This window comes from Lissotriton vulgaris, chromosome 6 (assembly GCF_964263255.1).
Source record: "Lissotriton vulgaris chromosome 6, aLisVul1.2, whole genome shotgun sequence".
NCBI lineage: Eukaryota > Metazoa > Chordata > Amphibia > Caudata > Salamandridae > Lissotriton > Lissotriton vulgaris.
Genome location: NC_141694.1, coordinates 1505840508 through 1505853705, shown reverse-complemented (window position 1 = coordinate 1505853705; position 13198 = coordinate 1505840508). Strand labels below are relative to the sequence as shown.

Genomic DNA, 13198 nt, shown 5'->3' with positions numbered 1-13198 from the left:
CTTCCTGTCGACATATGCCTTGAGCCTGTTGACATGGAGCACCCTGTGGGGGCTCCGGGGAGTTCCCAGGTCGACCAGGTAGGTGACCTCTCCCTTTTTCTCCAGGATGGTGTAGGGCCCGGACCATTTGTCCTTGAGTGCTGCTGGGGCCACTGGCTCCAACACCCACACCTTCTGTCCGGGCTGGTAAACAGTCAAGACAGCCTTTTGGTCATGCCAAGCTTTTTGGAGTTCTTGGCTGGCCTTAAGGTTTTCGGATGCCTTCTCCATGTATTCAGCCATCCGTGAGCGGAGACCAAGCACATAGTCCACTATGTTGGTTGCAGGCTTTTTGAGAGGTCTCTCCCATCCTTCCTTCACCAAACACAGGGGTCCTCTTACAGGATGCCCGTACAAAAGTTCAAAAGGGCTGTAGCTAACCCCCTTCTGTGGGACCTCTCTGTAAGCGAATAAAAGGCAGGGGATCAGGACGTCCCATCTACGCCGAAGCTTTTCAGGTAGTCCATGAATCATCCCTTTCAGGGTCCTGTTGAATCTCTCAACAAGCCCATTGCATTGTGGATGATAGGGTGTAGTGAACTTGTAGTTGACACCACATTCCTTCCACATAGCAGTTAAGTAGCTCAACATAAAGTTTGCACCTCTGTCGGAGACGACCTCCTTAGGGAAGCCCACTCTGGAGAATACTCCAACTAGGGCTCTTGCCACAACAGGCGCTGTAGTGGTCCTAAGGGGAATAGCTTCAGGATACCTGGTGGCGTGATCCACTACCACCAGTATAAACTTGTGCCCTGATGCTGTTGGTGGTTCCATGGGACCGACAATGTCAATCCCCACCCGTTCAAATGGCACCCCCACCACAGGCATTGGTATAAGGGGGGCCTTTGTCGTGCCACCTGACTTACCACTGGCTTGGCAAGTGACACAGGAGCGGCAAAACTCCTTGGTATCTTCGTTCATGTGAGGCCAGTGAAAGTGCGAGACAAGCCTGTCCCACGTCTTCGTCTGGCCTAAGTGTCCTGCTAAGGGAATCTCGTGGGCCAAGGTAAGGAGGAAACCACGCTGAGACAAGGGGACGACCAGCCTCCTGGTCATGCCAGGCTTGGGGTCTCTTGCCTCAGTGTACAGGAGTCCATCTTCCCAGTATACCTTGTGGGTACCTGTGGCGTTCCCAGCAGCCTCAGCAGCAGCCTGCTGTCTGAGGGGTTCAAGAGAAGGGCAGTCTAACTGGTCCTTCCCCAGGTCCTCTTGTGTGGGTCCCCCTGAGCCCAGAAACTCAACTTGATCAAGTTCGAGTTCTTTAGGTTCAGTTTCCCGCAATTCCTGGAGGTCAGCCTCCTCTGAGACCTGATCCTCGACCTGGGGCAAGGGGGAAGGCAAAGCCTTAACCCGACTGCTCTTCTTCTTGGGTGGTGTCTGGTCCGTTGTTCTAGGATCCAGCACCGGTTCAGTGGGGCATCGTCTGACCTGTGACCTGGTCACAGCAAACACGTGTGCTGGCAAGCCTAACATCTCCATGTGAGTCCGTTGCTCCACTTCTGACCATTGTGATGACTCCAAATCATTGCCCAACAAACAATCCACTGGGAGGTCTGAACTAACAACAACCTTTTTCTGGCCATTTACCCCTCCCCAGGAGAAAGCAACTATCGCCATACTATGACTGGTAGTGACGTTGCTGGCATTGGTCACCAGGAAATCTGTACCTGGCATGATCTGTCCAGGGTCCACAAAGTTAGGCGTCACCATGGTGACGCTGGCACAAGTGTCCCTATAGGCCTGAGCCATTCTTCCATTTATTAAAGGCGTCTGTCGCTATTTGCCCAAAGTATTGGGACTGACATCAGGGGATATATCCACATCCCCTGTACAGACAAGGACAGCCTGAGTGAGCGTACCAGCTAAGCTGTCACACCCCTCAGAACCCAAGGTTAACCCAACTAGTCCCTTGGGAGGCGCACTACTACTGCTGGCTGTACTAGGGGGCACAGGTGCCTTAGGGGCTGCAGTAGTAGGAGTCTGCCCTCCTTTCTTGGTGCACTCACTAAACCAGCGAGTTTTACTTTTACAGTATTGGCACCACCTTTTCGATTGGCCTTCCTGATTCTTCTTTTTCTGGGAAGCCTGACCCCCCCACCCCCCTCTTTGGGTTGTTGGGGACCTGTCGAAGACTTCTGGTCAGTTTGTTCCCCTTTCGAATCTTTACCCTTCTGGTCTGCTTTCTTCTGACCACCCTGGTTCTGGCCCTGGTTTTGCTTAACCCTTGTTCTGACCCATCTGTCTGCCTTCTTTCCCAATTCTTGGGGAGAGGTCAGATCCGAGTCGACAAGGTGCTGATGCAACAACTGGTTCTGACAATTGTTTAAAATCTGTTCTCGCATGATCAAATTATACAATCCTGTGTAATCAGTAACCTTACTGCCCAGCAACCAGCCCTCCAAAGCCTTAGTGGCACAATCAACGAAATCAGACCAGTCCTGAGACTGAGTTTTCTGGGTATCCCTGAACAGCAACCTGTACTGCTCAGTGGTTAGGCCGAACCCATCAATCAGTGTGTTCTTCAGGATCTGGTAATTGTTAGCGTCCTCGACTCTAGTAGTGAGGAGCTTCTCTACCTTTACCGTCAAAGGAGAGCCACAAGATAGCTGCCCACTGACTCTGGGGGATGCACTGTACAGTGCAGGCCCGCTCCAAAGCAGTAATCCATTTGTGGATGTCTTCCCCTTGCTTAAAGGGGGGCACTATCTTATTCAGGTGCTTAGTGTCTAAACTCCTGGGTTCCCGTGGGGGAATGCTGCCACCAGTGGGAATTGTCCCACTCAACTCCTGCTCTCGAGCAAAGGCGAGTCTCTTTGGCTAGGGCAAGTTCTTCCCTCTCGATCCGCAGATTGACTTCCCTCTCCTTTGCTTCGTACATTCTCCTCTGAGGTGATGTCATCCCTCTTCGAGCAGAACCTCGAGAGCCATTGGTTCGAGCGGATCTGTTAGAGCCTCTCGACAGAGACCTAACTCGTCCGTTCCCAATGTTAAGCTGGCCCGAGAGAGGGCCCAGGGGTCCCCTAGTACCAATCTCGTGCCGGCTTAAGTTGTCCTGAGTTAGCTGACTAACTATGACTGGACCTTTGTCTGCCTCGTCCCCAGATGTCTCTGGCTCCTCGTCCTCCTCTTCACCGTCTGCGGAGAGATGGATAAGGTCAGGGTCACCTGTGGTTCCCTCGAGGGGGGGCATATCCACTTCTGGATGAGAAGGGTCGGTGTTACCCGCCCTCCTTGCATCATAAGTCTCCAAGAGACCAATCAGAAACGGAATGGTAGGGTTTGCACCCTGTTTTAACTTCCGAGATATACAGATCTGTCGCATCTCTTGGAAGCTAAGTGCAGCATATCTGGAGGTGACCTGTGGAAGGTCGACTGACACAGGGGGAGACTCAGAGTTTCCTCCTTTGTCTGACATGCTGCTTCTAGTGTGGTGTAAGTGATGCACCTACCTACACTATGGGTTTACCTACTGATCCCTTGCTAAGAGTTGTAGCCAAGGTGTGCTAAGCCTTGAGGAGCTACAACAGCTGGTTCAGTAGAACTCAGAGTATTCTAAGCTAAGTTATATGTACCTGGAGTACTTATGTGATCTTTCACACGATATTCTTAGGATACGCGTGGTAAAACAACAGCAAGCTCAAATCCCAACCTCTGCTCACCAATGTGAGAAGTTGGCCCGATATGCAGCGTTCGCTATTGTAGCGACCACTATGTATCGTTCCAAACGACCCTTATGGTGATTGGTTGTAAGTCAACCTTAGACCAGCTATCCTAGTAGCGTGGATACGAGCAGTCTTCGGGCTAAACTCTAGAGGGCGTGTTAAGCCAGCTGTAATACCATCACATACCCCTTGAACACCAAGTGAAAGGACACCACACAAGTGTTATGAAAATAAACACTATATTTATTAGAATCACAACAGCCCTGTACTCTTTATGAGGACAGGGTACTAAGCACAGAACAAAAGCTCTTAGAAAATACTTCAAGTGCACAATTAAAACAAGTGCCCGAGGGCACGGAAAGTTTAGTGGTCTCGGGCGGACCCGATAAGGCAAGTCGGAAGCGAGGGACTCGGGACCCTAGAGTAAGGAGGCTATGCAGGCACCGAAATGCCGAAGTTACCTAGCCACGAGGGCTGCGGCTGCACAAGTCTTACAGGCGTCGGGGTCTTCGCTGACGAGCCAGGAGCCGGAAGAAAAGGAGTTGCTGGCCGGCGACCAGTGATGAATAGTTCGTAGAGATCCAAGCCTGGATCAGTGATCGTTGATACCTGAAAGCAGAGGGGACCAAGTTCGTACTACTAGCCAGTAGTCGGAGGGTACCAGGAAGGCACCGGATGGCCGTCACCTCGACTAGGTGAGTGGGCGACGCTAGGCTCTGCAGTCTCACGGACCAGGAGGCGTTGTCGGCGACCATGATGGAGGTGCGAGCTGTCCCACGAAGGTTGATGCTGTCGGCGTCGCTGGGCCCAGGATTGGGGCACCAAGCCTTGGCAGATTTCAGGGCCACGTGGTGGGCCTAAAATGGCGTCTTGAGTGGACCAGGAGGGTCCGGGGTGCTCCTCTCGTAAAAGGGAGCAAGGGCCGATCTGGAGCAACCAGACCAGCAGCGTTGGTTGTCGGATGTCGTCAAAGAAGGACACAAGCCAGCGGCTAGTGACCAGACAACGTGCTGAGCAGCGAGCAGAAGGGCCCCACGCAGATCGTGGAGATGCTGGGAGACTGCACTTCGGTGCTGGAGCTACTCAGGGTCGGGGCTTCTCGGACCCCAGAGCACTCACCAGAGAATTGCTTTGATGGTCGTGCTGATTAAGAAAGCGTGCAGGTTTTGATGATGGCCGGTCCCTCGGTCTCGTCGCACCCACAGATCTCAGCTGAGCTGACGACGTGGGTAGAGGTCAGAGGTGCCAGGGAAGCCGGTTCTCGTCGAGCTGGGCCGTCGGATCCTTGAGGAAGGACTTGCAGCAAACCGCAGAGTTCTTAGATGGTGCCTGCGGATGCAGGGTGACTACTCCTTAGCCACAAGGGAGAAATCTTGAGAAGAGTCTCGAAGTCCTTTCGTAGAAAGTATTCTTGATTCAAAGATGATCTAATTTGGAAGGGTCCCCGCTCCGGCCTTTATCCTAAAGAAAGGGGTGGGTACATGACTAGGTCCTGCCCTAAGGGTGGGACCAGGAAGGGGGGTAGTTACGCCCCTCTCCCCCTGCTGGACTTTCCCCAGGTCAGGGGCTGCGCGCCCCTGGAACTGGTTCTAGCCGGCAGATGCGTAGTGAGCACCGGGGTGCCACTCCGCAGTCACCTTCTTGCAAGCCCTACCTACCCAGAATACACAAACCCTGTCTGGGACGGTGCGAACACCGCCCTTGACAGGAAACCCTTTGTCCAAGCTCTCCTCGCTGGAAGGACTCCCAGCAGCAGGAGGTCAGACTTGTGTCTGTGGTGGCAGCGTCCATTTTGTGGAGCTGAGGCTTCAGTTAACTTTAACCGGGGTTCACAGTTACGTACATGTCGTGTCCCTCTAGAAGGGCGGAATGCTAACCTCGTCGCCAGTATTGGTGAGGGGGCAGCAGCCCGATTCGTATGACACCTTACTCGACATGTCTTGATAACGCGATACCGAAGTTACCGATATGATACGCGTTATCATGGAACAGCCATTGGGTCTTGGTTCCGCAAGCTGCAACCGGGCTCGGCTCGTGCCAGAGCCCAATTCACACGGTTCCATGCACTCTGCCTTCAGGATTGTCAAGGCCTGCCATAGGAGTGACTGAGAGGAACTCGGGTGTCCATTTTAAGGTTCGGTATAGGGATACTACACCTACAGCAACGGGCGAGTACGCCACGTGGCCCCAGCTGTCGTGCAGCCAGTTGTGTCAGATTTAGATGGCCATCCAGGGGTGGCATAATACATGCTTCAGCCCCTGGTAGGCCCTGGGTACACCGATGCCCTGAGTTACAGGGTCTGACATGGTGGCCCAGTTCCAATTGGGTAATGCACCTAAGGTACACATATCAATTTAGCGAGAGAACAGCTAGGCTGTGGGTCTGATTGGCAGGCCCACAGCCCGAGAAAGTCGTAAACCAGTGAAACAAAAGCAAAAAGTCCGGGTGATCATAGGATTGCAGACCCTACTCTCCTACAGGTGTCCACTGATTCCTGGTCTTGAGGACCTAACTAGTGAGGTGTGGTGTATGTTCTACCTACTCTAGTTGTTTACCTACTAAACTCTCTTGAGTTGTAGAAAGGGTGTGCTTAAGCCCTTAACACACAACTCTAAGTTTAGTAGAACTTACTGTATTTATATTTGTATTATATATATATATATATATATATATATATATATATATATACCTCTGGTATCTTTAGTGGTTTTCAAATGATCAATGACTTGAGATTATCTGATAGAACAATGGCAAGCTGGAATCTCACACGCTGCACACCAATGTGAGAAGTTGGCCTGGCATATGCTGTCTACTATTCTAGAGGACACATTGCACCAGACCAAACAACCCTTATTGATTGTAGGTTTAAGGACAGCCTATACAGAAAGCTATCCTAGTGGCAGCTGTGGAGAGCAGCCTTCAGGCTAAGTCTTGAAGGAATGTAAAGCCGCTTGTTTTACCAGTCTATAATCTCATGAATGACCAAATGAAAGGAGAACCACACTGTGTGTGTGTATATGTATAAGTATATGTTTGCATTAACTTGCCCCGCTCTGAGATCACCGATAGCCTAACACAAACAGGTGATAGATGAATTTATGAGGTGGTGTGACTGTGCCGTTCTGGGTTGCATTGTCCAGTTTACAGCATATTGTATCTTAATGGGGTGATAATAAGGGCACTATGTCCTAATTTTGGGTCCCATGGAATACGTTTTCAATACAATTTGGGATCCTTGTCCTTAAGTCTATGCATTTACACTTTGTGTAAAGGGTTATAGGTAGTTCAAAATAATGGTTCCATAACATGTAAACCTCCTAAATGGCGTAACATGGTCTTTCTTGAGCCCTCCCCCCAAGCTTCCCCGTTTTTTTCTTTTAATATTTCAGCCACTAACATATGAGTTACTTAAGGCGCAGGGATCTGCCTCTTATTTTGGCTGAAATTGCACTTGGCACTTTACACTTTGCACGTGGGTTTGCACTTAAGGGTCAGAATCAGTTAGCACTAGCACTTTAAAGGGCAACATTATTGGTACATGTTGATTTGCACTGTCATCCTGTAGACCCGGGATTCAATATCGATATAAAAATGTATATTACGCTGTATATAAAGAAGTTATGAATTTAGCAAAACTGCAGCTTGTAAACATGAAAAAATTATTTTTTAGAATTATGGTAATGTATTACACTTGTGCATTTGTTATTCAAATTGTATATAATAATTTTTAACATTTGTAAATATGGGTCCGTTTTCTAATCTGGATGAACTACAATTCACGTGTTTTCACAGTTTCTATTAATGTACACGCCCCTTTTTTGTGTTAATTATGCACCCTATATATGCACTTTCATTGGTTCTGTCTGGCATGTGATCAAGGTCACCGTGTAGTGACTGAAACGCGTCATGCTGGCGATTGCGTGAAAATAAACCACCTTTGAAGTTACTTCTTGCGCTGTGGAGTGGTCTGTACCTGTGGGTTCCGTTGGTTGCTTACGGAATTCTTGTCCTTTTGTAGAAAACGGAGCAGGACTGTGAATCGTATATATATATATATATATATATATATATATATATATTCTAAACACATCCCTCTACTTTCTTTATGAAGCTAGAGGCAAAAGTACATTCAGTAAACTTGTTTAGCCACAGTAAATTAGCACAATATACATTGAGCCCTAGGGCGTACCAAACCATTTATTAAGAAAGTGCTATAAAAACCATGACTGACCTAGAGACCAGGCCTAGAGCCTTTAGAACCACTGGGGCCACCAGGAAACAACCAAGGTAGTGACACAAGGGACCCACGGGGGATGCGTGCAGTGTCTTAACACAGCCACGAATAACCGGGTGGATCGGAGATGTGAAGAACCTTTAAGCAGAGGGGACAGAGTCAGGGTCACTGCCAGTGACCAGGAAGGCGATGAGAAGATACCCACAGATGTCAGGTGATTTCAGGTGAAGATGGTGAAGCTTGACTCTTCAGCCACGAGGACCAGGAGGTGTCTAGGACGACCAGGAGCTGGATTTGAGCTGTCCCACGAATGATGTTGAGGGCTGCAGTGTCGGTTTCCGTATTGGACCGAACAAGCGTTGTCAACAGCAACCCACGAAGAAAACAAAGATTGGCTTTAAGGCAGACCAGCAAAGTGTGAGGGACTCACCTCTTGGTAGGGAGTCGGGGCACATCTGCAGCAATCAGGGAAGCCCAAAGGAAAGTAAAGTTACCTTTGTTGGGACCCACCAGTCGACGGGCCAGGGATCACGAAGGGGCCTCTAGCAGAAATGCTAGAAGCGGGCTCACGGAACACTCGTGGAATGTAGGCACACAATCTTCGGTTCAGATGGTGCTCGGGGCTTAGACTACAAGTCGCCCAATGCACAACTTTGGGAAAGCTCGGGAAGTTGATGCACTTGCAAATGTTCACGGTGTCCCGGAGTTCCGGTCCCATGTCACTCGTGAGGGCTGCGGGTCTCCGCTTTGCTGGGATCTCGTGTCCGCCTCTGAGAAGTCTGGAATTCAGTGTCCTGAGTCGCAAATCCTTTGGGGTCCGGCGGCAGCCTCGGAAATGCAGACCGGCAAGATGCTTCTTTGGTGCCTGTTTGAACAGGTGAGTCACTGCTTGACCCCAAGGGAGATTCTACCGTCTTCTAGTCGTGTAGAATGTCGAAGTTCCAGGATATATGTTGCAGAGTTTCGTCCAGGAGTAATCTGAAATCCTAAGGACTGGGGTCCCATACTTATACTAAGTTAGGGGGTTGGACACTCTCTGGGGACCAACCTATGGGAGGGTCCGGGGAGAGGGGTGGTTACACCCCTTTCCCTTTGTCCAGTTTCGTGCCAGAGCAGGAGCGGAGTGCCCCTGCAACTAGTTTGAACTGGGGTATGCACAGGGACACCAAGTGTGCCCCCAGCACTGTCTGAAAAGCATTCTATGAATGCACCCACCAAGTCTGTTTGGGAGGTGGTTACACCTCCCTGTGACAGGAAACCTATTGTCCAGGCCTTCCCTGCGGGAGTTTCGTCCAGCAGCAGCAGGTCAGACCCGTGTCTGTGGGTGTGGCATCCATTTTGTGATGCCAGTGCTCTTTTAAACTATTACCGGTTAGACCAGAACTTGCGGGGGATTCCAAAATGTTTGACACCAAACACGATATGTTTCCATACAGCCATGCCAAAGTTAGCATTTACCGCAAGGTTATAATGCACTTAAGAGTATATGGTCTGTCTGCATAACAGAACAGCCTCAGAGAATAGTCTCTGAAAGCTGCAGAGGGCCCAGCTCATGCATGGGCACCCTCCCCCACAAAACCAAGCACTCTGCCTTCAAGATTGAGAAGGTCTGCCATAGGAGTGACTTATAGGTTCATGTGTGTCAGTGATTAAAGGTAGATATAGGTAGCCTATATCTCAGTAAGGGGTGCATACATCACCTTACCTAGGCTGAGGTACCTGTGGTGCCATTTAGGAAGGCTTCCCAGGGGTGACATTATACATGCTTCAGCCCCTGGTAGGCCTCTGGGGTACCTATGCCCTTGGTACCTAAGGTACCATATACTAGGTACTCACACGGGTAACCCAGTAACCAATCTGGAGTGTACCTAAAGTACATTCATTCATTTTAGAGAGGAATCGGCTAGGCTAGTCTTGGGTCCTGAATAGCAGGGCCCCAGCCAGACTAAAGTCGTAAAACAGTGAAACACCAGCAAAAAGTGGGGGTAACCATAGTAAGCAGATCCTAATCTCCCACAACTATGCCTGTGTTGTGGCCAGCGACTTCCAAGAACCCCAGGATGACTGCCACACTTCAACAAAGAGATATCCTGAGTACAGAGGCCCTGTTCAGAAAACTCCAAATTTAAAAACTCCGAGTCCGTGACCCCTGCCCACTCTGCACCGATGCCCCCAGCCCGAGTGGCTTATTTGTTCAGTGAAGTCCCCCCCAGTGGTCCAGTTGGCAGACCTCGACTCAATCAATGGCTGACCTTTTCTGGACTCCAAGATGTCACCTGCAGCTTCTACACGAAGGGCCCTTCGGACTACAACTGTCTCCGACAAAGAAAATCAGACACCAAAATGTACCCCAGCATCCTCAGCCACCTGGCCTTGGGGAGCCTGAACAACGGTGCCCAGACCACCCTCGAAATCCCAGCTTACCTGTCCAGCTGGTGGTCCCCTTCAACCAGACTCCTTGGCCGAGCCTGCAGCCTCTTTGTGCAACGTAGATACCCTTTTGAGAAACATTGGAAGCCAGATGCTGATTTGCACCCGGTAACCATGCAGAAAGGGTAATTTTGCTACAGACCAGTTCTAACAAAGGCATCCTCAAGGTGGCCCACCTGCTACAGAATGGGCCTTTTAAATGACTTCTTTCCCTGCAAGATTAATTCTGTCTAGCCACTGGGAACAGTGGCAATACCTGTATCTGTCTCACTCTGCCTAGTGCCAGACTTCATCTCCCGATCCCGATATGACTATTTGCTTCACTCTACTTCTACACAAGGGTTGTTTCCGACTTATACTAAACATTACTGGGCGAACATCATTTGCGGCCACTCTAGTCGTTCGTGCAATAAAATGGTGCGGCAGGCTGGACAATGAGTTCCAAGATGGTTATTACAGGGAGATCTGTGAGGCGCGACTAAAACAGAGTTTTTTCAAACTCCCATAGGAGTGGCATTGGCCCCCATTTAGACTGTGAAGGTCAAACCTAGCTCCCAACTCTGCTTGTTGTTGTTGTTGTTGTTGTACACACTCCCAAAGGGGACATCATGCACCTCATTTATTCCTGCAGTTCGCTTCTATTGTACTGGGCCCAAGTCAAAGGCATCATGAACATTGCCAGTTATTTGAATGTGACTCTTCCCAGAGCTGATTTTGCTCCAAGACATACTGGACCACCTGACACACCAAACACTGGATAGGCACAGTACTTTTGGTGGCCACCATGGCCATTTTGAGATATTTTTACACAGCGGCTACCAACTAAACACCGGGATTGGATGTTTGACATGGTAGGTGCTACGTCCCACGAACAGATCATCTATTAACTACAAGTCTAAAGACCAACTGGATATTTTCAAGGAAATATGATTTCTATTTCTCCACGAGACACTATGACTTTTCGTTGTCTCTATCCACTCTACACCGCTGTCTCTTTTCCTGGAGCACTTCTTTGAACCACAGAAGTGCCATCCAAAGAGCAGACCCCTCTTATGAACCGTGAATGGGAGCACCGGCTCAGACTGGACCCCACAGTGCTCTAACATGCCTTAATTGTCAGATTGTTCTTTGTTTCTCTTATGATCAGGGTTCCTTTATTTGCATTTGTTCATTCCACAGGTAATGAAACTGGCCCAGGACTGGCCATTCTAGGTTATTTGTATACCATTTTGCATTTGTTTCTAAGCCTAATTGAACGCTTTGTATCCAGCTATTATTGACAGCTCTCCAGTTGTAGCATGTGTTTTGTAAGTTGCAGTCTGTCTTTGTATTACAGTGTGTGTTAATCCTCGCTTGCAATTCATGCTTAAAATGAAAATGCAATAAAGAATGACTGCCAAAATGAAAGTGTCTGTCTTCTGGAGGGGAATTTTCTAAGTTTGACTTCAATGAGGATACCTATGATGCTCAGAGGGCCCCTTTTAAAGCAGCCTCCATACACTGCTGAAGAGGCACTGTGGCTAATTACAGGCACGGTTTTCAATTTCATGTTTGTACGGCTGTAAACAGTAAAGAATATTTTATGACTGCTCCTGAGTATCTTTGTAGAAGCTTGCTCAAAATGTTTAAAGTATGATTTAAATGACAGTCTGTTAAAAGGGCTAACTCTGTATTTTGTTCCACAGTACTCTATGGCGAACATCTATCCCTGCTTCCAGGTGTACTCCAGTGCTGTACCGGTATTTTAAAGGAAGTTTATTAGAATCTAAGGTATGGTCGTTTGTTTGCAATGAGAATGTTTAGTTTGTTCTTCACAAAGTCGGACTTCTTTAAAGTACTAAAAATTTGAGTTTAGTAGCGTCTAAATCTGGTCCTGACACTCCATTTACTCATGGCAGTCAGTGGTCTAGTGCAAAATTGGAAATACAATCAATAAATAGTTTGTAGTTGTTTCAGAAAAGTTGGCTGTTTTGTATATTTTTCAGGTTCCCTTATAGTTTCAACTTCTGGAACATTATTATATTAAGCAAATTGACCGCAAACTATAACTTCACAGTTGAAAATGCGCTGCAGGCTACAAACACCTTAATTGTCAGCCTACCATTTTCTCCATCAGACTAACTCGCCTCTCAGTTCCCTAATCTCCATGGCTACCAGTGTTGTCGACTTGAGTCATAACCACACGTTCTTTCCTGACTGGTTGGTTAAAAACATCATAAATTTAATCTTGCAAATGGACAACCTTCTTGTAGTTACATAGACCCAGGGGATGGGATTAGTAAATGTTCTGTAAAGTTTATACAACTCGCACTAAGCCCTACATTCTGAATCACTTACCCACGTCTCAACCTTTAAAAAAAATAAAATACTTCTTTGACTATAAGGATAGTCCTTCGCAGAATTAATTTCCTAAGACTGGTTCATATGGGTCATACATGTATCTTTTTTTAGGATCATTGAACTCGATTAGACAATATATTATTTTGGCACTATTGCCAATGCAAAAGTATCAATGAGCCCATCTTAGTTCTGGGAGCATAAATACTATAAGATGCTACCTCCTTCCGCTCTTAAACTAAACTTGAGCGAAGTACCATGGCAGGAATTAAGTGTAGGCTCTATTATACATTCAGCTACGTTTCAGTAGCATCAGGAAGGATAGTTTGGCCAGCCCAACTAACTATTGTCGTCCTGATGCCACACAACTTACTTGTAAGATGGTAATTAATTTGATCTCATTAATCAGACATGAAATTAACACCTTTATAAGTATGTAGCATTATTATTTACCTCATTCTTTTCTACCCTTAACAGACAAATTCACCCTTGAGG

At 48.2% G+C, this 13198-nt stretch overlaps 1 protein-coding gene across 1 annotated transcript in view; it reads left to right on the top strand.

Annotated features, from left to right (window-relative positions):
* GPCPD1 (glycerophosphocholine phosphodiesterase 1) overlaps nt 1–13198 on the top strand; it is a 941421-nt gene that overhangs the window by 155107 nt on the left and 773116 nt on the right. Inside the window, exon 4 of the mRNA XM_086927681.1 lies at nt 12052–12136. Coding sequence (XP_086783807.1) covers nt 12052–12136 — 85 coding nt within the window. The remainder of the gene's footprint in view (nt 1–12051; nt 12137–13198) is intronic.